The sequence below is a fragment of the Cryptomeria japonica genome, chromosome 1 (genome assembly GCF_030272615.1).
Source record: "Cryptomeria japonica chromosome 1, Sugi_1.0, whole genome shotgun sequence".
NCBI classification, from domain to species: Eukaryota; Viridiplantae; Streptophyta; class Pinopsida; order Cupressales; family Cupressaceae; genus Cryptomeria; species Cryptomeria japonica.
In genome coordinates, this window is record NC_081405.1 from 584,622,585 (window position 1) to 584,649,518 (window position 26,934).

At 36.7% G+C, this 26,934-nt stretch overlaps 1 protein-coding gene across 1 annotated transcript in view; it reads right to left on the reverse strand.

The window, feature by feature from the left end:
* Positions 1-19,739: 19,739 nt before the first annotated feature.
* The window catches only part of LOC131027987 (vesicle-fusing ATPase), a 31,947-nt gene continuing 24,752 nt past the window's right edge, over positions 19,740-26,934 (reverse strand). Inside the window, exons 15-21 of the mRNA XM_059220094.1 lie at positions 21,496-21,556; positions 21,343-21,402; positions 21,169-21,227; positions 20,876-20,963; positions 20,581-20,703; positions 20,273-20,338; positions 19,740-20,095 (exon numbers count right to left, since the gene is read on the reverse strand). Of these exons, the coding sequence (XP_059076077.1) occupies positions 19,940-20,095; positions 20,273-20,338; positions 20,581-20,703; positions 20,876-20,963; positions 21,169-21,227; positions 21,343-21,402; positions 21,496-21,556 (613 nt within the window). The 3' untranslated portion in view covers positions 19,740-19,939. The remainder of the gene's footprint in view (positions 20,096-20,272; positions 20,339-20,580; positions 20,704-20,875; positions 20,964-21,168; positions 21,228-21,342; positions 21,403-21,495; positions 21,557-26,934) is intronic.

Consider the following 26,934-nt stretch of genomic DNA (forward strand, 5'->3'; position numbering starts at 1 on the left):
CATTATGGGGTTGTTGGAAGGATGTGTTGTCACTTTCGGTAAAAGTGAGACATGGTGATGAATTTAGACTACCAACCATGGCTTGAAACTGATCTGTGTTAAGGTTAGCGGGGACAGACACTTCTTGGAGAGATTGATCCAAGATTGTTTTATGTGAGGGGGATAAGTGTAAAAGCTCTAATATGGAGATGAGGGCTGGCGTCTTATCCAATTGCTTTACAAGATTATATTGTTTGGGGAGGGGTGTCGTTCCTTGTGGCATCGCTTGAATTGTAATCTTGCTACGACGTGTAACAACATTGCATGTAGGATTTTGATCTTTTATGAAAAGAGTTACAACTTGTTCATCCGCATCATAAAGGTTATTTACAGTATAATTGTATGCGGCTTGTGTGTAATTGGTTGTGGTATCTGTGTTTCTCCCTGAGGTGGAAGGACCCCTTTGATCATGTGATGGAAGTGGATTCTTGAACATTAAGTGATCATCATTGGATGTTTTTGGGTCATGTCCTTCAATTTCAATCTCTCCTCTATCGATAAGATCCTGAACAAGATCTTTTAGCCGATGGCAATTTCTTATTTTATGCCCTCTTCCTTGGTGAAATTCACAATGTTTGTGATCTCACCACCATGGAGGCTTGACTTGAGGCTCATAATTGGATGTTTTTGGTAAGGTCACAATATTGGAGGATATTAATTGGCGTAAGATTGTTTAGATAGGTTCCCCTAAGGGCGTATATGTGCGTTTTTCCTTGTAGTTTTATTTATTTTGTTTTGGTTCCACTTGTTGTGTATTGTGACCTTGATTTTGTTGATTATTGATGGTGTTGTTGTTAGGAGGGGGATTTTGTCCTGCAAACATGACCACAGGTTGTGCAATTTTTATTGTTCTTGCGTCCACTATCCTGTCATTGACAACGTTCTTATTTTTGTTCCAAAATTTTGGTTTGTCGCTATTAATATATGGACGAGGACCATCTTTGGGTTCATTATAAATTTTGATAAGTCCCTTTTTTATGAGGGCTCTTTCACATTTGAGCCCTTGAGTTATCATTTCTTCAAAGGATTTTATGCCCTTCATGTCCAAATGAAATTCCATTTCATCATTTAAGTTGGAAATGAGAATTTCCACTAATTCTTGCTCAGGTAGATGAAGAGAGCATCAACTAGACAGTTGTCTCCACCGTTGTAGGAAAGTTGAGAACAACTCCCCTGGCTTTTGTTTTGTGTTGCACAAATCTGCAATGGTGACATCACATTCTATGTTGTGTGCATAATGAGCGATAAATTTTTGGACCAGTTCTTCAAATGTTCTAATACCACCTAGCAGTCATGAAAACCATTGTGTGGTTGTGCCTCCCAAACTGTGAGGAAAGAGGTGCATCAGATACGTGTCCTGATAGGACACCTCTAAGCAAGCGGGGTGAAATTCTCATACATGGTCCCTAGGATCTCCTTTGCCTCTATATTTTTCAAATTTGGGTGTTTTGAACCCTCGTGGAAAAGGTGGCATAAGCATGTTCCTATCAAATGGATATGGGCAAATGTCTTTAAGTCAGAATCGATTGGTCTTCAAACCACTATTCAATTGTTGGGCAAGATTTTCTACTTGTTGCCTTAACATGTCCATTTCTGAAGGAGGAGGAGGTGGAGGATTCCCTTGATGATTAGGGCCATAGCAGAATTAGTCTCTACCTCCCCCACCATCGTGATGGCTATGTTGCTCGGATGTTTGTCGTAATGGTGTTGTATCAAAGTTGGAGGGAAGCTTGGCACCCTCTTGAGCGAGTCTCAAGAAATGAGCATTGGCATTGTTTCTAAGAATTTCATCAAAGAGTGTTTTGAATTTTGGATTATGTTGTGCTCTTTCTATATCTTTTGGAGTTGAAGTGTTGGGATTTTCCTCATTAGTGCCTCCTCCAAAGGCCTCATGAAAATCGTTGAGGTTTTCTTCCTCCTCTTCAACTTCTGGTTGTCGATTTCTCATTGATCTTGTTTGAGCCATGTTTTAAAAATTGATGTTTGCGAAAATGACTATGAGGTAGTGATGAAATGTTTGATGGAAGACAAGTTTTTGTGAAATTTTTGGTGGAAGATAGATCTCTAATACTGAAGGTTGGATGTCAACAGAGTTCTTTGTGAATTGCTTTTGTGTTTTTCAACAATTTGATGCGATGAGGTATAGCAATGAGATGTGTTACAATCCAAGCTACCTAGTAATGAGAGGATGCACTCATAAACTAGTTTTAACCTATCTAGATGTGTAGAAATGCCTCTTAGGATGATTGATCCTAGATGTAGAGACACCCTAAAAAATGATTTGTTGGTTTGTTTAAGCAATATCCAAAAGGACTAAGGACAAGACCTCTTTGTGTTGAGTGTTGAGTGAATTTGTGATGTTTTGATGTGAAAGTGGATAGAATATGTGTCTCAATAAAACTCTTCCGTTGTGAAGGGGGTTTCTACCTCTTCCTCTCTTACAAGGGTTGGTGGTTCCCCTCGAGCTTCATTTTATGTGATACAAATTTTAGGAAAAAAAGCAGGATTTATCTTGCCCCCTTTGTTCTAGTAATAATCCAAAGCTCTATATTGAGTGAAATCTCTATTGCTAAAAGACTCTTTGTCAAATTTGTTGGATTTTCCCTAAAGGTATAAGCGCATATGACGCAAGAATACTCTATGTGAGAGAAATAGTTGTCTATTGATATACAAAAATCTCCTTCGTTTGATAAGGGCCCTTGAACCAAGTTGTCTCTTCTTCAATTTGGTCTTTTGATGAAGATTTATTTTTCTTGAGGTATGAGTGATGGTCATACAAATTGATACGTTGTTTCACTTGTTTGATGTAGATTTGTTTATCAATGTTTGATGTAGATTTGTTTATCAATGTTGATGTAGATTTGTTGTCAATTTTGATGTATATTTGTTATCAATGTTGATGTAGATTTGTTGTATGGATACTTTGTTTCAATTTGTTTTGAATCCTTTGACAAGAAAACACAGCAAGCACACAAGCACATAATCTTACCCCTTTTCAATAAAGGCACAACAAGTGTGGGTCTAAATCAACCCAATCATGAACTTTTTGACCCTTTTAAATGTATGTATGTTCCCAAGGCCTAAAGTCGGCCCAAATTTTTAGTGGTCTGAAACAAGACAAAGACAACTCAAACACTTTTTATCCTTAAGGTCATGGCCAGTTGCGATATTTTCAGGCCACATCTTGATATTTCTTTGACTTTGGTACTACATACCTTATGTATCTCATCGTGGTAGGTAAGGATGTGATATACTAAGTCTTGCGTGAGCATAACAAATAGATGATCCCTATGATGGGGGAGTCACCACTTTCATCAAGCTACAAGTAGCCTTTCAAAAAGCCCTGTTTCTACTCAAGGAAATATGTATGGTGAGTATCTTGGGAGCAAAACCATCTATGCTCTTGCATTTTTCACAAATATCCTCAATCAATAGAACGGGTGGGCTTCTAAAATAAGAGGTGTCTAGTAATGTTCGATGTTTTTGGATGTAAGTTCATTCTGCAGTGACTCACTTAAGAGTCTTGTGACTCACGGTGGGGCCCATATGTCCTTTTGGCAAGTTACACTATAGGAACAACTACACCCAAGGCTACAAATTTTGCTCTCACCTGATTTCTATAGCGGCTTGAAGGATTTACCGCACAAGGTTGTCCCAAGAGTGATGTGTCTCTTGGCAGGCCTCTCTTAAAAATAGAAAATTTAGAGCATTACTAATACTTTTCTCTTGCACCTAGGACCACGAGAGCCAAGGGAGAGGATAGTGTGTGTTAGAACCTTTATATGCAATGTGATCTATTTTCTACTTAGAGATGTTGCTCCAACAAACATGGTGTTTTTTTATCCCACAAAGCAATTTGTTTTCTAACTAGGAAAGTGAAATCCTGGTCAACAAAATGAAAGCACGTCTGCTTAAAAGTAAATCATTTTTGTAAGTAAATGGACAAGTTTTTTTTTTTTTATAACCCAAATTTGAAGTGTGAGTTTGCAAAAAGAAATGTTAAGTTTGTTGTAAATTTTAGCTTTTGCAAATGATGTTCATTTTAAGCCCAAAAGACAAGTTTTGATTTGTTTTAAAACACCAAAAACTAAAATGTGAGGTTCTTTTTACCGAAAAAGAGGAAATATGAATTCTTTTTAACCAATTTTTAGAAAATAAGTTAAAAACAAAATCAAAAATCCTAAATTAAACTCCACCCTGCAAGAAATTGTTAAAAACCTGCAAATTAAGAAGTTAGTAAAAATCCAAGATTTTGTGTTGGCTTCTACAAGCCCAAATTTAATTTTTCAGTTACAATTTTGAGCTCTGTGGAACAAAAGCGCTACTCTGTGAGAACACAACAACGCTATTTCTAACAACAGCGCCAAAGTACGCACAAAAGCGCAACACTATTAACAATAGCGTCAAACTATTGACAAAAGCGTTATATTAAAATGCTAGACATAATTAAAAACTGACAGAAAGAGAGCGCAAAAATGCTAGATCATTACAAAGGCGCTAATTAATGTTCAAAAGCGCTAAAACTCTAACCAAAGAGCTAAAACTCTTCTGAAAAGGGTGCCAAAACGCGGAACAAAGGCGCTAAAGCACAACCTGTGTGTGAACATTCAAGAAAATCACAAAAAACAAAGTTAGAATGAGATAGATCAGAAGGTTGCGTGTTCGATTCACATCGGGTTCACCAAATGATGCAATGCAAAAGGGGCACAAGGCACAAAAGACAAGTTCAAATGTTAGTAGATTAGTCACAACCAAAACGAAACACAAATAAACCTAAAAACCTTAAGATGCATATCAAGAGAGATATAAAGCACACAATAAAGAGCATACATAAATGAAAAAGGGAAAGAAAACCCCCCATGATGCTCCCCAAAATGCTCATAGATATTCCTCCCTTGTTCCTCTCCTCTCCAAGTACCACATGAGTGTAGCTCTCATCTTTTTTCACTATCCATGGATGTCATATGAAGATTCAAGATGGTTGTGAAAATGAAAACAAATGCTTATGCAAGTGTAAATGATTTACTATGAGAAAGCACCTAATTAGTCTACGTAAATCTTAGAAAATAACAATGCAAATGCTTCTTAATGCTCTCTAAAATGACTATAAGTTTGTGATAACTCAATGATGAACAATAAGTACCAAACCGGTACTCAGAGGGGGGGGTGAATCAGTACAGTCATAAACATCTCTTCCCGAACCAGTTTGACCGCAAACACTGCAAATGTCTGACAAACAGTAACACCAGTCTGAAACAGAGTGCAACCAGTAAAGCTAAGAATAATTGTGACAAGCATTAACCGGTTGATCACTTAGCTTTCCACTCAACTTAATACTACACTTCCATTTCACCCTTATACATGAATAGGTAATCTATCATCAGAAATATAATAACATCTAGCTCGGCATGATTTACCTTTAGACACAAATCACTTAAATCATCACATGAAAAATACTACACATGACACACAGATTTTTCACGTGGAAACCCAACTGGGAAAAACCACAATGGGGATGAATACCCACAAGCTGCTTTTGAACTCTTTAGAAGTCCGCTCTGTTAGGAGCCTAGTCCGGTTAAATAAGGTTACAACAGGTTCTGCTAGGAACCGATCCTGTTAGGGATCACTCGGTTAAGGGATGGCTAAATACCCGGTTAAGGGTTAAACCCTGTTAGAGGTTACCTTGTTAGAGGATTTCAAGAACTCAATTAGTTTCAGTCACCCTGTTAAAGGAGTTACAACACACTAATTAAAGCTACTCGGTTAAGGGATTTTCCCAACTATTGAAGTGGTTAAAGATCAACAGGTATTACAATGATCTGATAATAGCACTCAATGCCTAATGCAGATCCGCTTAAGCTCTTTCCTTCTGCACACACACAATGTAGGAATCAAACCTCTTATCTCATCTAGTCTGGCAAGAATCACGTATCTCTTCACTTAGATACACACACACCATTTGCCAACAACCTCAGCATGAAACACAACATCGACCTTATAGGAAACAGATAGGTTGGTAGCATAAACCCTAAACCCTAAACATTTAGGTTAAGCAATTCAGGCGGTTCAATCCTGGCCATTGAACACTTTGCATTTGAATACAACGGTCTTGAACATATCTCAAGACATTCTCCATCATTCATTCTTCACCGCTTTCATGGCGGCTTGTAACCCATCACACGTTCTCCACTGTTTACAAGGACTTTGCACATTCCCGATGTAGATAGGATCAATCTCCTTCATGCAAGATCCTTCACGCACTCAAGCTGACGTAGCAACACGATCGGATCTTCATTACAATGCTAACTCATCACACAATGTCATTGGTTGAGTCACACAGGCTTGGAATACTTCAACCGGAAACCCTTAAGCTAAGACTACCAACCGGTAGTCATATCATGTTAAGTCTTCATAGAGAACATTCCATATGTCGGTTCATATTTCATCATACCGGTTCTCTTGGACAAACATACCACTTCACCTATTGCTCAATATACCGGTTTATACCACTATACCGGTTCACTTTGCCAACTATTTAGCTTCAATATACCTGTTCACTTCTTTGCACATATACCGGTTCACATTTTAGCATATTTCCGATTCACTCTCCAACATATTGACATCAATGACAACATAATATCATCATGTCAACATACTCAGCACAAATGCCAACAGTTTGATGCACAAAAGACTTCTAATTTTGAAATGAGAGGAGAGCTCTATTTATAGGGAAAATAGGGCAATGGATGGTCAAGATTGAGCAAACTTATGAAGGGTTAGGATTGATGGGTTTGTGATCCATGTGATGGCTTTCAACCCAATCCCATGATGACAAATGTCAAAATGAGATGGCTTGAGAGGAGAGGGAAGAAGTGTTAAATGTTTGAGATGACATGAAGGTTATTGGTTAGGCTTGAGTTAGAAGATAAAGCTTTTATCCAATGAATAATGCCTTTATCCAATGGATAAACTCTTGTGCAAGAGTTAATGGAGATAACCATGGTCAAAACAATAAATGCTTGAAGAGACCCATGAGTTAAATGAGGTTTGAGTTAGAGGGAAAGTCTCTAACCATGTGGGTAAGTTGAGTTAACCATTAATGGTTATGTAAGAGCCATAAATGGTTTGGAAGACTTTGGGGGTTAACTTATTGAAGAATAAAAAGCCTTTAATGCATTTCAAAGACTTTGGAGGCTTTGAGAAGTGACTTCTCTTTGCTTAGGAATGTGACAATAATTAGGAGATGAATTAGGCTAAATTGGAATGGATTAGAAGAATCTAGAAGGGGTTTATGATGGCAAGTGGGTTTGGTGGGTGAGAGAAAATAGGATTTTATTTAGAAATAAAATCTATTTATTGGTGCAACTTGCATTTGTAGGAGAATGCAAGTGGGAGGGTTTTAGAGATTTAAATAAATATTTAAATGAGGAAAGGGGTTAATTTAAACAAATATGCTTTATTCGTTTAATTAATTGTTTAGAGTATGGTTTAATGAATTAATTTAAATAAATTGAATAATTTATTTAATTAATAGAAGAAGAGGTTTAAGATGAATTAATTAAATGTCAATTTAATTAATTATTGACTGATGGTTAAAAAATTAAATAAATACTAAATATTCATTTAATTAAGTGGATAGATTTATGTGTCTACACTTAGCATAGTATCTAACCGGACGACAATCAAGTTCCGGAGTTCACCCACTTTCCTCAAAACTTTCTCCTTATCCGCTTGAAGGTTTGAGATCTGATCATTTAAGGCTATAATCTGACCTTCAATATTTCTAGTTAATGTTACATTAGGGTCAAAAGATTGAGAAATACTAGCAAGCTTGCCCTTGCTGACTCCTATCTGATTATCAATATCAATAGTGAACTTAGGCAAAATGAGACAAGATTTATACAATTTATTGGCTTCTGACAATGTGTCAGAAATGGTCTACAATCTCTTATTCAGTGTTACCCTATCATCTTCAATCATTTTCAGGAATATTTGTTTTCTAACTTCCTTAAACCTGTGCAAAACTTTCTGAGTAGCCATCTTCTCCAAAGAATCAAAATTGGTATTTACACTGTTAATCAATTGTAATAATTTACCGAAGGGGCTGTTATTTTAATCTAACTGTACCTTGGAAGCCACCTTCTGCAAAACATCTATAGACATCAAAATTAGCTTTTTGTCTTCATTCTCTGATTTCACCAGATCTTGATTGGCTTGTGCTTGCACTGCAACAACAAGCATAAGCTTCTCGGTAGGAGACATCTTCCCAAGATCAACTGAGCCATCAAGATTGATCAAAATCTTAGGCGGGATCCCTGTAACCGGAGGAATGGCAATTGTCGGATCAGCTATGCCTTTACCTTTGTCCACCTTAGTTACCTCAGCTTCTCCTAACACAACATCATTCTTCTCTCCCTTGTCCCGAATATCAGTCTGTTGAATCATAGGGGCTACAGAGCTATCTATCACTGGAGGATTGTCACTGGTCTCAGCATCAATTGTGGTATTACCTTGTTCTTCTAGTTGATCTTCAGACTGAGTCTCAAACTTCTGACTTCCGGAATCACCTTGCTTATCTTCTGGCTGAGATGGTCTAAATGCATCTTTGTACAAAGGGTCATTCTGAATAATCTTTTTCCATATTTCCTTTCTCTCTTTCCTCACCTCCTCTACATTCCCAATCATTAATCTATTGATTATGTTCTTACTTCTTAATTCCTTTTTGTTTGCTTCTTCAATTAACCTATTAACTTTACTAAGTAATACACGTACATCTATTTACTAGCTCTCTCTCCTTCATTTCTCTGTCAATTTTGCTTGCATTCATTCTTCTAGCATCTATTATACTATACAAGTCCTTTGGAATGGACTTTTCTAATTCAATTAATGTCTTACTAAAATTATATAAGTATAATACGATTGCTTCCTCAACTTTCCTTTAGTCACCATCATCAAAATGCTCAAAATTTGCTTAAAGATTCTTCAAATTGCCATCCACTAATATTTCATCTATCAACTGATCTGCTGATAGTGGAGGAATGATTGTGTACTTTTGACCTGTTTACCTCTTTGGGATCTTCCAGTAGGAGCAGGATCTAACTATCTTTTTGCTTTGATGTGCTTCACTAGATTGAGGCTTTCTCACTAGTCTGACAAACACTCCCTTATTCTTATCTCTTCCTGCCTCTTCCTCAGATTTAGTTTCAGAGGCCATCGGAGATACTGCAACGTAGGTTCTTTTGGGTTTTTCTTTCTACTTCAACACACCTTTTCTATATGGGCTAGGTTTTGCAGGTTGTGCCATCGGAGCAAGAGTAGACTTAGTTTCCTTAGGTTTTTCCTTGGAGGGAACCGTATCAACCTTGGGTTTCTTGGTTTCCTCATTGGCCTCCTTTTGAGCATATTTTTCTCTTGCTTTCTTCACCTCCTCCTTGGTGAAGCTAATTTGAGTAGCTACTTCTTCTGCCATCTTAGTGACTTTTCTATTCTGAGCAGGAGCAATGAATTGCATATGTAAACTAAGGTCCTTTTCCTTAAATGTGCCAAATATCCCTTCCTCAGAGGGTGTTGTGCATATGCCTCAAGTGTACAAGAGTCAACTTCATACCCCATGGCAATGATCCAAACTATTTGAGGCTCCATTGCTTCCATCAGACACTGGTCCTTATCGACCATGAAGCAAATGGTTTGTTCATATTTCTCAACTACCTCCTTCAAAATCCTCTCCCTGATCTTCATTGCGGCTTGGAAGGTTTTAAAATATCCCCAGAGGGAGAATATCCTCATGGTTGCATCACCAACTCCCCATAGACCTTCCTTGATCTGCATGGCCACAAGTCTATCATAGGCCCATTGGACCTTACAGTTGATACCAGGTATCCCATTCAGGAAGTACAGTGCCAGGAAAATAAGGAGTGTACCATATTTAAAAGTATGTTTTTAATCCTACTTAATTTTCTTTAGATTGCTCAATAATTCATTCAAAAGTGCAGTGCACAAATCATACCTCTTATCTTCCTTGAGCATTTGGTACACAGAGTTGTACCGGCTGGACTGGTAAACCTTGTATCCGACTACCATTGAACCAAACTTCACATCATTCTCCAAAATGTCATTCACAGTCATGGCTCTATTGTCAAATTTGGATCCAGTGGTAGCTATGATGGTGTCATTTGACACTTTTCTTAAATTGGGCACATCACCGGTTTCAGCTAAACCAGTTACAGCATGGATTGCTTGCTTGGTGATTTTGTGAGGCCTATCAAGCCATATAAACTCATCATGCACGCAGCTAAGGATGTAGTGGATCCATTCTGCCTCATCAAACAACGAAAAATGCACAAACTGTGAGAAACCCTTATTCTGCAGCACCTTGTATTTGGGTTTGATATTTCCCAAACCGTTAGCCAAATGCTTGTTGTATAGGTCCAACATGTTTGCATTCCCAAGCTCTTCAAGGTCACAGTGAATGTAGGCCCTGATATCTTCATGAAATTTCTTACCAGAGCACAAGGTCCTTCAAAAACTTCTCGATATCATCTGCACATATGATTGTCCTTCTGTAATCTTCTGGAATCGATTGTAGACCACTGAAGAGGGGGTTCTTAGAATATGCATGAAAAGCTCCCCCTAAGGCATAAAACCCTAGTTACCGGTTGAAAATCTTGCACCGGATTCAGGTGCAGACCTATTGTTAGCTCTGGATTCATCCTTTCTCACCCACATCTTCTCATGCTTCTCCTTGATCTCTTCTACTTTCTCTTTTACTTCATCATCTGATTGTTCTTGTCTACCGGAGAATTGTTCTTGCTTTAGCAGTACTTTGCAATGTGACCGGTTTTGTTGCATGCTCGAAAAACAACATTATTCTGCATAGGTCTAAAGTTCATCAGATTTGGTCTTGTCCAACACTGATTAGAGATGTGTCCAAACATTCCATAAGCATAGCATCTCTTGCTTTGAAGGTTATTCACTACTGCTCTACACACATTTGACTTGTGTCCAAAGTTATTGCATATGAAACATTAACTGGTAAAGGTAGGAACATTATTCATATTGTTATTATTCATCATTCCATTATTCATCCTACTTCTGCATTGACTCGCCATATGACCAAATTTATTGCAAGTAAAACATCTACCATTAAATTTATGAGCATTAGGTTGTCTTACTGGAGGATTCTTTCTCTTCTTTTGATCAGGTTTAGCATTGCCTTGTCAAGATCCGAAGGATTCACCTTTCTCAAATCCTAGACCTCGCATATCCTTTCCATGTCTCTGACTTTCCAATATCTCATCAAGCTTTGTTGAACTAGATTTGAATTTGTCTTTGTATTCATTGGCAGTAGCAAGTTCATCCCTCAAGGTAGCAGTCTGTCTTTCAAGTTCTTGACCATTATTCCTTGATTGTGTCAACTCAAGCTTCAACTGATCATTCTCATAGGTAAGCCTGAAGCATTCATCGGCTCTTTCCTTCAATGATTGTGCCAGATTCTCTTCATTCTTCTTTCGGTCCTCAATTTCCTTAGTCAGTCTCATCAAAATGGATTGCATCCCATTCTTCAAAGCAACATTGTCTCTCTCAAGCTTGTTAACCTCATTAGCTTTGTCCTGGTATTCCATGATCTAAACTTCTTTCTCCTTCAACTTGTACATTAATTCCTTCCTCTTTTCTCTAGAGACACTTGCTTGATCCTTTAGCTCACTAATGAATTCATCAACAACATTCAAGTTCTTCTTCAAGGTACAAACCTCACTTCTTGCTGCATCAAGATCCTCAAGTGCCACATTGAGTTGTCTTTGAAAACCGGAATCCATAGAATCAATCTCCCAGATCTTCCTCAAGAGGTTAAGCTTCCTTAGAGGAACTAGGCTCTGATACCAATTGTTAGAATCAAAGATCACTGAGAGGGGGGAGGTGAATCAATGATCTACTGGAAATCAAATCCTCAAACTTATTCTTTATCCACCGGTTAGAAATGCATAACAAAAAAGAACATAAACATGCAACAAATAATACACAAATCCACAACACCAATTTTTTTACGTGGAAACCCAGAAAGGGGAAAAAAATGGTGGGGTTGGAACCCACAATATTCATATACTATGGCCAGGAGTACATAAATATTACATAGATGGGGAATGCACTTGCATTCAGGCTCACTACCTAGAGCTCACTGCTCAAATATAGTTGTCTGGAAGGCTACAACCTTCAGGGAAGTCTCACTGACTTACAATTTGATTACAATGATAAAATACAATTAAAAGAACTCTCAATTAGCATCTGACTATGCAAGAATGAGTTTCGGTAAGCACTGAATCTCTGACTGTCTTTGCTCTGTTGAATACTATGTTTCTGTCTCAGTCAACTACTGGTTGGTCTAAAAGCAAAGTGCCCACATGAAACTGCGCTCAATCGCACCAAAACGGATCACCACACCACTAACACACTGAAAATCAATCGCCAAATCAATCTTATATATCTAGTCTTAACACAAAAGCAATCTCCTTCAAGTTGGCTTCAAGAAGTGTAACGTGTAGCTCCAAGTCGGCTTCAATATTGAACAAAACATAGCACCGGACCAAAAGATTATAATCACATGCTTCCTAAGGGTCTTCCCAATCACCGAGATCACAAAAACAATCACCAAAAATACCACACTCATCGGAAATCATTCCAGACCAAAACATTACCAAAATACCCTGTTATATCAGGTAATGCCTACTGGTTAACTCTAGCTTCCAGATAAGATGAATCACGACCGTCGTTACGAATCACCAAGAAGATTTGCCATCAATAACAACCCTAGACCATAAATTAGGCATCGAAAGTCACCGGATGAGTGTCAATTGCCAACAAGACTTTCTTCAAAGTATGCCACAAATGAGAGTGGCAATTACCAACATGGTCAGTGATGACACAAATAGCCAAAGACAATGTAAACCACAAGAGGAACCAATAGGGAAAACACCATGTAAAGGGAATGAGGCTAGTGATCCAATGTTGTTGACGCTGAGTAGCTAGAGGAAGCCGACAGTCGTCAAGATGAAAATAATGGGGAAGAAGTTGAGAAACACCATCGTCGATGGAGGTTCAAGAGTAAATATGCTGCAACCAACACTTTGGTCGTTGACCTTCCACTTGGTAGGTGTCGACCAACATGGCATTGAGTCATTGGGAACATTGATGGCACAAAAAGTAATGATTGGGACACAACAATTTTTCTTGGACTTCGTAGTCATACCATTGCAAAAGAAGGTGTACGATGCACTTCTCAAGAGGGGATGGTTGATTACTACCAATTCAAATCATAATTGGAAGAAGAACACACTCTTGATCAAGAGTGACAAGAGGAAGCATGTCATTGACTTGAAGAACCAAGTGGTGAGTGAAGAATTTGCATCCTCCAACTCAGAGTCCGAGGGTGGAGATTTTGAGATGGAGGAAGGAAAATGATAGAACCTAATAATGAAGGGGTACTCGAAATGGAAGATTTCTTTGAAGATGAGACGAGTTTCCTAAATGGACTACTCCTATTCCATTGGCAAATGGAGGACTATGAGGTATTTTTGCCAACGTGTAATTTTCTTGAAGCCACAACTCTAAAGAGCGACTGATGAAAACATGTAAAGTTATGGACTATATATCTGACAATACGAAAAGTAAAATACGTAATATGAAGAATCTAAGAGATTATGAAGGCAAATCCACTTCACCGAAATTCAAAGGAAAGAAAGAGGGAATCAGGAGGGATGGAAAATGGAAAGCAAAAAATAATGAAGACTATGAAGAGGTCATTGTTTAATTCACACTTTTTTTGGCAAAAGCAGTGGAAGAAATCCTTGACAATTGTACAACACTTACTTCAAACCCTCTGAAGTTGTTTTCAAAACAAAGGCATTCTTTCACCAACCTGTAGGAAACAATGGTGGCAAAAGAATTATTGCACCCTATATGACCTAAGGTTCTTGGCATATGGCAGAGATCGCAACCAACTTGGACAGCCTTTGCTCTTACCATATGGAATGTACCTTTATCACCCCTATTGTGTACGACATTTCATCTCTTGGTCCCACGTACGGTCACTTGAGCACACACATCAGCCTATGCTTCTATCATATGGACACTTCATCTCTTGGCCCCATGTACAATAGCTTGAGCGCACATCTATACTTTTTTCATATGATGTACGACTCTTTTCACAACAACCTCTTGGTTGGTCGTACGACGTACAAAAATATCCAATTGTGCATTGGAACTCATCTTCAATGTATGGGAAATGGATTGCACGACAAAATTTGTCTTCACCATATGGTGTACGAATTGCACAATGGAATTTATTTTTGTTGTACGGTGTACAGACTCTCCCAACCAATGGATGGACTTCAGTATCATCCTTGTCGTACAATGTACGACATAGACTACCTGTACTATATATTCTTCAACTTTTTCGTATGACGTACATAATAGATCCCTCATATGGTACTCTTCAACTCTGTCATACGACATACAAAAGCCCTTGATAGCACGCCCATCAATTTTGTTGTATGGTGTACAAAGAACAGTTTTAGTTTTTTTATTACAGTGTTTGGCAACTCGACATCAAGTGATCCGTACGGGTAAGGGGTATGGTAAATTGTGTGAGTCACTTGGCAACATGGTGGCACCTTGACAGGATTATAGGGTGCTCAGGCCATTGGGCGTGGTATTTATGCCATCATAACTCTAGTCCTATAGGGCTTCCACAACTTCTACATCATAATTTTGACATGAAATCTCGAATTTCTAGCTTCTTCAACATTATTCTTGGCATCTTAAAAAATCAAACAAATGATGTGCACCAGGGAGTCTCGTGCGATCCTAAAGGTCTTAATTGGTGTTGGCGGTGGAGACTTTTCCCCTCAACCCTGCAACAGGCACTACCCCTTGACCCCCACAAGGGGCATTGCCCCCAAACCCCCATTTGATTTGGCAGGCACACTACAAGGTTGGTTGTCTAGTCTAAGTCATTGTCTACACACTTATTATTATTCTTCCTGGATATTACTTGACGTTTCCTTGTCGTGTGGAAGACAACTTTTTCTTTTGGAGGGGATGATGTAGTTGGCATAAAATGCTTATTGTTATGTTTGATAATATTGGTTATCTGGCAATGTATTTAATTTATCATATCTCTCTCTCTCTCTCTCTCTCTCTCTCTCTCTCTCTCTCTCTCTCTCTCTCTCTCTCTCTCTCTCTCTCTCTCTCTCTCTCTCTCTCTCTCTCCCTTCACCTACAAATCTATGGGTTGCTCCCACATGTTTCTCTTTCCATGCAATTTCTATCAAACGGTTGCAACAATTCTTTTCTTCATTTCTCCTTTCACTATTCTCTTTGAAGAGAATTTTCTTCTTTCCAAACCTCTATATTTCATGAAAGATACCCAATTTCCCCCCTTTATAGGATAGCAATCTACCTTTCTTTCATGTCATTCAATATCCATTCCTTTATTTACCATCATGCCACCTTCACATAACCTTTGTACACATTTTCTCTTATCCACTTCAACTTTCTTGTTCTTCTCAATCTCCAATGTATCTATTCTAGCCTGGGTTTTCTTCAATTCTTTAATAATTAATCCTTCATACCTTCTTTCTTCGCATTCTTCCAAAAATAAGATCCTCATGGGCTTTGTTTGGACCTTTCTCGTCCTCCTCCTTGAAAACATCTTCCTTCACTTCATCAATTGTTTGCAAATACTCTAGAAACTTAGAATTCCACTTTTTAATCACAAAACACCACTTGCAATGATCTCCAACCTCTAGAGTATTAACCTTATGCAATTATTTTACCTATAACAAATCTCTCACAATTCCAATTAAAAAAAAATACCTTTTTTCATATTATCATGCCTCCTCTACCCCCTCTAATTATAGGCCTCTTCTCTTTACTACAAGCTTCCCTAGAACTCAAAGCCCCTTTTTAGTTATAGGCCTCTTCTCCCTATAAATTTTTTTTCTAGAGATCAACTCCTCTGCAATTACAAATTTTTCTCGTTCTAAAACACCTTCTAGCTTCCAAGGTTATACAATCTCTTCAAGTTATTTTCAACTTCATCTTTGACCTAGAAAGCAAGTCATTAAAATGATCTCATCTTTTCAAGTGAGCTTCTCCTTATCCTAATTCTTCCTTCTTTCTATAACATCTTTCTTTCTTCAATGAGCCTTTTCTCTAGATGTTAACTCTTCTTCATACTAACAAATTTCTCCATGATCTCAACTTCAACACATTTCAGCAAGCAAATTTGCTCTAATATTCTTGGATGTATACTCTTCAAGATCAATTATGTTTTGGACCTTCTACAACTTCACATGCCTCAACTCCACTAATCAACCTCGACACCATTTTATGCAGTCGTGACTAGGGAATCTTATCAATGAAAGGAAGCAAGCTATACAAAAACACTTCCTACACCACTCTAAAGAAAGGAGTGTATAATATTTTTTTATTTTTTTAACAGCTATAGTGAGAAGATACACAACAGAAAACATAAAGAGATTATACCACAACATCAATATATGTGGGGAAAATCATGTTGGAAGAAAAAGCCCACTCCAAAGCACAACCTAATGTATTAATCTATAAACAATGAAGGTTACAAAAGACTCCCAGAGTTACATTCTTTTAGGAGTTCGCCACTCAACAAGTTTAGAGCAATTTCAGTAGCATAACAGTACATGCAAATCAACTTATGTAGACCTCTCCTCGAGCACCTTATTTATAGAGATTTGACAAACTATTTGGAAGCTTCTAGAGGAAGGAACAAGACATGGGTGTCCACATTCACATTTCACACTTTACTGCAGCTTTTACATGCAAAAAGAAACTTGTGCAATATTCCCTTACACCCCTTACTCTTGTCATTACATTTAAATTTTACCTTTCAAGTTTGGATGCCTAAAATTGACTTAAAAAAAATGTTCTTACACATTGTACGGTTATCATAAAATGTCATAACTTACAACACTTATAGCTATAAGATTATCTATTATAACTGACTAGATTAATTGTTTCTGTTACAACTTGTTATAACCCAACTTGGACGCCCAAAATCGCCATAAAAAGATGATTCATGATACTTGTCATATGTGTCATAACATTCCTTTTTAATTATGGCTCTTAATATCATAAAATCTGTCATTTGTCATTGTAGGTGGATAAAATCTGATCTGAGATCTTATGAGAGAAGATTTCAAATAGATAAATCACCCAACAATGAAGTACCTGCAAAGAACACACATGCAAACCAAATATTCAAACTAAAACACACATACATGCTTCAAAATCTACTCCATTGCCCTCCTATTTCTCAAGATTTCATGTTTAAAGTTATACTCTCATACGCACTTCTATGAAAAGCTATGAGAAAATGGAGATTTGAAATGAATGCAAAACGCAAGAGCAAGCAAAGTGCAAGATGGAATGCACAGTAAACTTAAGTGCTAGATTGCGAGATTTGCTAGATTGCTAGATGGTTCAAATGAGAGAGGGGGTTGAGTTTTTTTAGATGTTCTCCAGGTGAGTCCACGTGGGAGGAATATGGGATAAACAATAAGACTTAAAAGTTTTAATCCCACATGCATAAGGTGGATGCAAATGGGTAAAGGAGGAAGCATAAATGAGTCATGTAGATGCTTATGCATATGTTTATGAAGATGGATATATTAAATAAAATAATAGATGAAAAATGATAATAATATTAATGAATGGTAAATGATAGAATATTAACATTATTTAATGGATAAATAATAATATTGATATTGATGATATATATAAGATATAATATTAATGATGGATAAATGATAAAAGAAGAATAATATTAATGATAATATTAATAATGAATAAATGATGAATATTAAACATGAAAAATAAAGTGGATCCGTCACCTCAAATGGGACACCTACTTCCTCATGTGAGAACAAAAACATCCATGCCACCTTTTTAATAAATGGACAATTCACCATGGCATCTACCGTGAGACGACAAATTAGTATATGCATACAAAATTACATTATTGGCAAATTAATAAATATAATTAAATAAATCAACACTACAAATTGCAAAGGTCGAGACAACCTTTATTCCTAACAATCAAATTACTCATAATCAACCTTACTATGATACCATTTGATCCACTTGTAATAGGGATTCTTATCAAAGCAGTAGTCACACAACCAACAACACTAAGTTTATAGAACAATGAATAACAATCTAAACTTTATTTAATTTACAAACTTACATAGATTATAACATTATCAGTAGTAAAATTTACACATTCTCCATCAATCATTCCTTCCTTAGTTTTGTATCATTCTTCCACCAGTGCTCATTCCTCTAATCTCTTAGTTTTGTATCATTCTTCCACCAGTGCTCATTCCTCTAATCTCTGCCAATTTTTTGTTAGTCTTCCCCCTCACATTCTCTTTCTAATTCTTGCTATTTACCCTGAAATCATTTCCCTCTTTTCTGCTTCTAAAACTACCAAGATCGCTTCTTGGTCGGCAATGAACTCCTGAGGCCAGCAATGCATCTCCTCCCAATCGTCCAATTGCCCCTCCACAAAATTGATGAAAGGCTATTTCCTGCTTCTGAGCAATGACATCCTCCCTGAACTCTTTCAGAAAGAATATTGAGCGGCCAATTTACATAGCAGTTGGAGAAGTTGAACGGCCTATTATTTCAACTGCTCGCCAAACTGAAATGCCTTACTACGAATTTTGATCACCATCATCTTGAAAGGCATTTGTCATCCAAGTCTTGTCTTTCACGTTCTTCTTTATTGATAGATTGAAATTTTCACAAACTATATAATGCTTATTCCACGTTATTTTTTGATGAAATTGAGCTTTTACAAACTTTTATTGACATCAGTACTAGTTTGCCAACTCGCAATATCACTGGAATAGTCTTCTTTCAGTGACCTCACTTTTCCACAAACCATTGCTTCTAGCGCCTCATCAATTTCCTTTTCCACAAACATCAAGGTGATTTCCTCAACAATGGGATCAATGTTAAATAATAATATTTAATGGTTTAAGGAAACTGTTGACAGGAATCATTGAGAATTTCAAAGTATTTCAAAAATCTATATCGGCCATTATAATATTAGTCGCTAAGAAGAACATGAGCAAAATAGCATGTCTGCGGGCATCATAAACCTTGTGCCTGTGTTATATTCAATAGACCTGCAACTGATATTTCTCATTAACAGTACCTGCACCTAATATGTTTCATTACCCTTGGTGCCATTAAGAGCAATGAATGTATATTACAATTTGATGTTGGATATGCATTCAAATATTTTATCTGAAAGATGTAATCATATCCATCAAATGCTTTTTGATTAAGTGTAAGTGCCCTGAAACCTGCAATAGGTATATACATTGGCAGCGTAACTCAATTTAATTAACTCTTAACAATCCAGTAGAATATGTTGAATGCGTATCCAACAGTGTATTTGCACTTTATCTTCATCAAAAATACCAGGTATTTACAATTCTTTCTTGAGGAAATGTTGACTTGAGATAATTCGTAATTCTTAAATGATTTTTATCATGTTTTACATATCCTATCACTTGTATTCTATCAACAAAATGACTCAATCAATTCATAAATTTCTTGCTGAAAAGCAATATATCAAATAACCGATGCCCCACAACTGCAAACCGCCAAAATGATTGATGAAAATTAACACTGAAAAAACAGCTTCCCACAGATCAAGTACAGGTAAAACAGTGCTCTTCAAGTGCTAAGTGGAATTCTGTGAAACATCGGATATGGAAACCAACAAGCATCTTTCAAAATCTACTGATACATATCTGGGGAGGTAAAACAATAACAAATCTGGATGCATTCTGAACTAATCTAAATCATCACTCCCAGTAAGATAACCAAGGCAGTCAAAGAAATGATAAATGTTTATTTTCTCCTTTCCAGAGTAGATAGCTTCAGCACTGTTCCCCGCCTTGCCTTGTGCAGCCATCTCTATTAACATAAACAGTTTCTTGATTGGTATCTGCAAAAGAAATTGCTGTGTGTCAGGTATTGAAGCGAGAGAGTTTCAGATGTACATAGTTGATTCAAATAACACAACACCGTGGTTAGTTTAAATAATAAATTTGAGAAAATGAATCTGATGGTGATGGCTTATAGTGCTCCTAGACATAAGAATTCCTTCCTGTTATGAACATACCTCATCAATAGCATCAACTGCTGCACCGAGATCATCTTCTGAAAACATAGATAACTGTTGTAGGATCTGTAGACAAGAATCCCAGAAAATATAGTCAAAATGATACATGAAATTAACAAGTGGTGTAACTGTGTACCTCAAATTTTGACCCAAAACCCAAGCTAAAATTGTTTTTGACACAAAGCTTAATCCTAGCATAACATGATCCTAGGTGATAAGAAGTTACAGCTTCCCAATAGCTCCCATAAAATTTATATTCATAACAGACAAATCTGACTAAAACTTTATCCTTAGTGTACAATAATTACCTTCCGTGTATCTTCACGCCTTAATGTTGGCACATGAAAAGTGACACCAAAAGCCTTGCGAAGCCCCAGAGACTCGAGGACTTGTACTTCACTTGTAGTCCCTATAACCAAGAGATTCCTTCCCTGTAAAATTTAAAATTAACAGAAGAAAAAATAAGTCACCTATAACTATTCCACAGAACCCAAGAGCATGTTAAACATCTGCTTAACATCACCTTGTAACATGCATGGTAAGAATCCTAGAGACTACTGGAGTTGGAGTTCAAAACATATTAAGAAGTTTGGAATAGAGTACCTTAGGAGGTATTTTTTTCAGGAGCACCAACAATGTCTGGGAGATCAAATTTGAAAATCGAGGTCCAATTACAACAAACTCCAGTAATCTGGAAAGAAGAATAAATGTAGAGCACTTATCAGAATAGAAAAATTGTATTTCATAAGTAAACTGTCTAGCAAGTATCAATTTCAGAATGCAAAACCTGAAGCATATAATAAAGTTTGGAAATCTGACTAAAATGAAGGTGATTTTGATATGTCCAACAAATTCTTAAATAGATATTTGATTCCAGAAAGTAGTACAAAGCATACCGTTCAATATCATCAAGGATAACAATACTTAATGGAGACTTGTAAGCGTCCTCAAAAACCTATTATGTTTCATAGAAAAGCTCAAATGTGAGCTATTGCAGCTTCAGATGAATCAAACGAAATGTTTAAACAGTTTCTTCACAACTAGCACATTTATTTTCAAACTATTCTAACCTTTACTATAACTGCACATTTACTGCTCTCACTGAGTCCAATCATTGTTTCTGCCGATACCTGTCCATGCAGAAAAACAGTCAAAACCCATAAATGTCTACAACCCTATGGATGAATAAAATCCTTGAAACAATTAAACTGCATGGCACTTACTACTTTCACAAAAGGAAAGTCACTGTCAATGCCAACAGTCGCTGCCATGGCTGTTTTACCACTGCACAAAGAAAATTCTTAAATTAGTTTTCTACAAGGAAGTGTTGCTCGTCCAATTTGCTTATTGAAGCCAAAAACACATTATGTAGCTCAATGGCTCTATCACAAAAAGCTACTTAAGAAAAATTAGGCAGATACAGAAAAACCATACCAGGTAATGCAAAACATAGTTACCTTAAAATGTTTGTCACCGGCTAGAGGGGCCATAAATAGAAATATACAGATAAAAAATGTAATGCAAAATGCATTTCACCTTAAAACATGCCTAACCAAATAGTGCGACCACAAAACAATAATCTAAGGGATCTTTGATTGCAAGACACAAAGAGCTATATTTTTTTATAAATAAAAAGTCCATTACATTATCAGCAGCAAGTGTTGAAAGACCCAGGTTCTCCTGTCAGCATTAGATGTGAAAGTCTGTGTAACTAAGGACTAGCACAAAACCAGATATAGAAGAAAAATTATGATCACTATAGAAAAACTATACAAGGCCCACATTTGATAAACTTGGCATTTTCCCTAGAGGTCGTGACCTAGAACATTCTAAGAAAAATGATTCTATTAGTTTCTCTGACTGCGGTTCTTCCAACTTCATAAAGAAGTCAGTGAATATTGTTTTCAAAGGTGTTAAAATATGAGGCAGTTAACTAGAAGATTCCTGTCTAACAAAGGCCTAAGAGGCAGGAAAAGCCATCTGGATTTATTGCTGATTCATACTAAGATTTTATTGCTAAAGTTAACTAAAAGATTCCTGTCTAACAAAGTCCTAAGAGGCAGGAAAAGCCATCTGGATTTATTGCTGATTCATACTAAGATCTTATTGCTAATTCAAAAGTTTTCATAAACCCAAAACGTCTTTGGTGAAAACTGAAAAATCAAAGTGATGCCTGAAGTGACCTTGTTCCAACAATCCTCTATTTCAGCAAGACTCGAGACCAATAGGCTCTAGAATAAAATCAAAAGTTAATACAACACTTGCAACAAAACAAGGTGGGTGGAATTGAATGTGGCCTCAAATGCAACAAGGTCACCATAAACTGCTGCCCATAAAGTTTAATACAATCATCGCCTTCCTACCTTATTTTCTAGTAGTACCCTTTAGAGCACATTCTTAGAAGTAAGATAATCATCAAGATTTGTCTATTATCAATCTGCTAGTTAACAAGATAGATGACACAATAATAAACATTTTACCATATAAAAAAATATATATAATAAAAAATTCAGCTAAAATTGCAATGGATTACTTATCATACTATTCCTTAAGCAAATTAAAACCGAATTATTTTTCAATGTTTATGGCCAGAACTCACATATAAGAAAATTTAGAGTATGGCATGAGGTTAAGAGTCAAATTCATGTTATTAAAGAGCATGATTTTTTCTAGGATGGTACTTAATACTATTCTAGCTTCAGAGGATAAACATGGAGGAGCATACCATAAGACAAAATCCTCTTTAGATTTTAATGATTTGATTCAAGATTGTAATTTTTATGATTTGAAACCAACAAATGGTGCATATACTTGGAATAACAGAGCGAGTCAAATGAATAGGCTTGCAGCCTAAGAAGGTTTACAAACTGAAAATTGAAACCATCTGTGAATAAAACTTCACGAAGGTTTAAAAGGAAGCACATGAGGTTTTCACTAAAAATCACCGGCAGATTTTTTCCTACAAGTCACCAGTTTACCTGCTAGAAAAACACCTGTATTTTGTGAAATTCACAAGGGTTTTTTTAACTCTCTACAAATCACAGTTTTTTTGGTGAAGAACCACAATTGGTTCTTCAGCAAATTGTGTGAAGGTTTATTAAAAAATTGAGTTCTTTTTTTGTTAAAAAAACGTGGCTGATTTTCCTTCAAAATTCATGGCAGTTTTACAAGAAAAATTCTCCCAGTTTTTTAATTTTTCGCACACCTGGCACAAGTTCAGCAGCTAGGGTTTTGGCCGAGTTTTTTATTTCTGCAGTGCCAACTAGGGTTGTCAAATCAGCGCCCAAAGATTTTTTTTAAACACACAACAACTAGGGTTTGCAGTTCACCAATATACCCAACGTAAGGAATTTCTACCATGATTTTATACAAACCAGCGTCCTAAAGTTTGTCAAAATTTCAGCAAAGAGATATTAAGGTTTGAAATTTTTTTAATTTCATTATTTGGGCTTCTATATTTTCTGAAAATGGAAAATCTGTTAGATAAATATTCTAGCTTCAATTTTTACACTTGGAAAGAAATATTCAAATGCAACTAATGCACAAAAACTTGTGGGGAATTGTAAAAGGAAATGAGAGACTTCCTACAAATGCTCGTAAATACTGGAATAATAGAGCAGAGATAATAAAGCCAAAGCTATTATTGGTCTTGCCCTTTTAAATTATAAGTTACATCATATAGATCTCACAAAACCATCTAAGGAAATTTGGCAAAATTTGAACACATTTTTTGGAGCAAACACAGTAAATGCTAAATTTTCTTTAAAGCTTCAGCTTTTTAAGTTCAAGATGACAAACACAGTCACTATGTCAAACCACGTGAACAACCTAAGATCTCTTCTTCAACAAGTAGAAGTCAATGCTCCAGTGGATGATGAGGATTCTAAAGCCATTTTATCAAACAGCTTATCTTCAAAATTCAGCGATGTCATCTTTATTCTTAGTCAACTTTCTTCTAAAAGTCTAGAAGATATGATTTCAACACTCCTAGTTGAAAAAAACAGAATTGCAAAGGATACAAAAGATGATTCTCAAACTGAACTAGCATTTGTTGTTTGTAACTAGGGTATAGGGGTTCGGATTGCCTTAAGGCAACATCCGAACTCCCTATCCTAAATCCACGCTAACACATAACAATTAAATATTAGCACCAAACAACATTAGCGCCAAAAAATATAAGGAGGCCGACTTCAAGAAAGGGCCGACCTTAATAAAGAAAAGAGGCATATAAAGATCACTTTGCAAGACAATATCATCAAGTTCAATTAAAATCAGAATGCAAATTAGCTCTGCTGTGTGAACCTAAGGAAGAGGACGAATTATTCAGTTTGGTGTAATATTGTCCAAGGGGACATAGCATATCTTGAGGCAAGTCATTGAAGCATACAAGGACAGATCTGATATGTCAAGATCAGATTCGAGCTAAGTATTGTACTGTTATTTAGAGGAGAATATACAATCTGACCTGTGGGTCTTTCATGCTGGGTTTTTCCTCCTTGGAGGTTTTCCCAGGGTATGCTTGTTTGTCTTCTATCATATTTCTGATTTATGTTGTCTTACTAAGTTCTGCAAATCTGATTACAATCTAGGGCACAATTTAATGCATGTTGATTATCACTAAACTACTGCAAATCTAATACAAACCAGGGCATAATTGAATAAGATAAATCTGATTATCATACCTAGGGTTTAAATTAACATGGTATCAGAGCTCTAGGTGTTACTAACTTCTGATTTTAGCAGATCAATTGTTGCATATAGCTATTGTTTGTGTTCAGATTAAAGATGTCAGGTTTGAAGGCTGAAGATAGGCTTGAGGGAGCCATTGACTTTGCTACTTGGAAAGTTCGTATTCTGTTGATCCTTGAAGAAAATGACCTACTAAAATTTGTAGAAGAAGAAAGGCTGTCTCCTCCAGAAGATGCAGAAGAGCTGAAACTGTTCAAGAAAGATTCCCTCAAGGCTAGAAGGATCATAATTGAGTCCGTCAAGAATCATCTTGTCACTGTCATATCAAAGTTTACATCTGCCAGAGAAATGATCAAACACCTGGAAGGGATCTATGAAGTCAACAATCTCAGCAGAGCTCTTGCCCTAAGACAGCAACTTCTACACATAAAAATGAAAGAAGAAGATTCAATCATAGCCTACTCCATGAAGATCAATGAACTAAAGGACAAGCTAAGCACTCTTGATTGCCAAATCTCAGATAAAGACCTTGTTATGATTGCATTAAATGGTCTACCAGATGAATGGGAACCATTCATTCGTAGCATTGGTGGAAGAGCTGATCGTCCCAACTTTGAGCGTCTTCAATCTAATTGCATCGAAGAGGAATCTCGAATTGAGGTAAGAGGAAAACTCAAAAACTCTCTCAAAGATAATCATGTTCTCTTATCTAAATCTAGGAAAGGTGGTCATTGGAAGAAAGAAAAGAGAAGCAAAGATTTTAGATCCTCCTCCTATGATCCAAGGAAAAAGTCAAGAGATTCCTCTCACATTCGTTGCTTCAGATGTGATAAGTATGGTCACTATGCCAGAGATTGTCAAAATGACCCAAAGGAAAGGGAAGCTAACTTAAATGAGGTTGCCGAACAAAGTGAAGACTACCTTCTTATCTCTGCTCTTTCCAGCAATGTTCCTACGGATAGCAATTCGTGGATACTTGACAGTGGTGCCTCCAGACATATCTCAGGATTTCGTGAGCATCTCTCAGATCTGATTGAAAAAGACACCAATCTTCATGTTGTAATCGGTGATGATGCTCGATACTCGATAAAAGGTTCTGGTACTACCTCTCTAAAACTAGATTCTGGTATTTCCTTACAACTTTGTGATATTCTATTTGTACCTGGCATTAAAAGAAATCTTATTTCTATTTCGGCTTTAGAAGATAAGGGTTTGCAAATAGCTTTTTTTGAAGGGAAAGTACTTGCTTGGTCTAAGAAATCTAACTTCAAATCTGCTCGTATTATTGGACATAGATGTGATAGTTTATATAAGCTTGCAGCCAATCCAATTCAAGCTCTCATTCATGAGACCCCTGAATCATGCGAGCTATGGCATAGAAGATTGGGTCATCTTCACTTTCAAGCTCTTCCCACTCTCGGTAAAATGGTCAAAGGTATGTCTAATCTCAGTTTATCTCATGATGATGCTTGTAAAGGTTGTGCAATGGGTAAGAATGTAAAGAATCCCTTTCATAAAAGCAATAGTAGGGCTAAAGAAAGGTTAGAGCTTATTCATTCAGATTTATGTGGTCCCATGTCAGTAGCATCTCCTAGCGGGTTCTTATATTATGTTATCTTCATAGATGATTTCTCTAGGAAAATATGGATCTATTTTCTTAAATCTAAAGAGTCTGAAGAAGTCCTAAACAGATTTAAAGAATTCAAAGCCTTAGTTGAAAATACTACAGGGAATCGAATTAAATGTTTGAGGTCTGACAATGGAGGTGAATACACCTCAGGTAGCTTCTATGACTTTTGTGTTAAAGCAGGAATTAAGAGGGAGTTTTGTGTTCCCTACAACCCTCAACAAAATGGAGTTGCTGAAAGAAAGAACAGGACCATTGTTGAAGCTGCAAGAGCCATGATTCATGATGAAGACTTGCAACCTTTTCTATGGGCAGAAGCATCCAAAACCGCAGTTTATATTCAGAA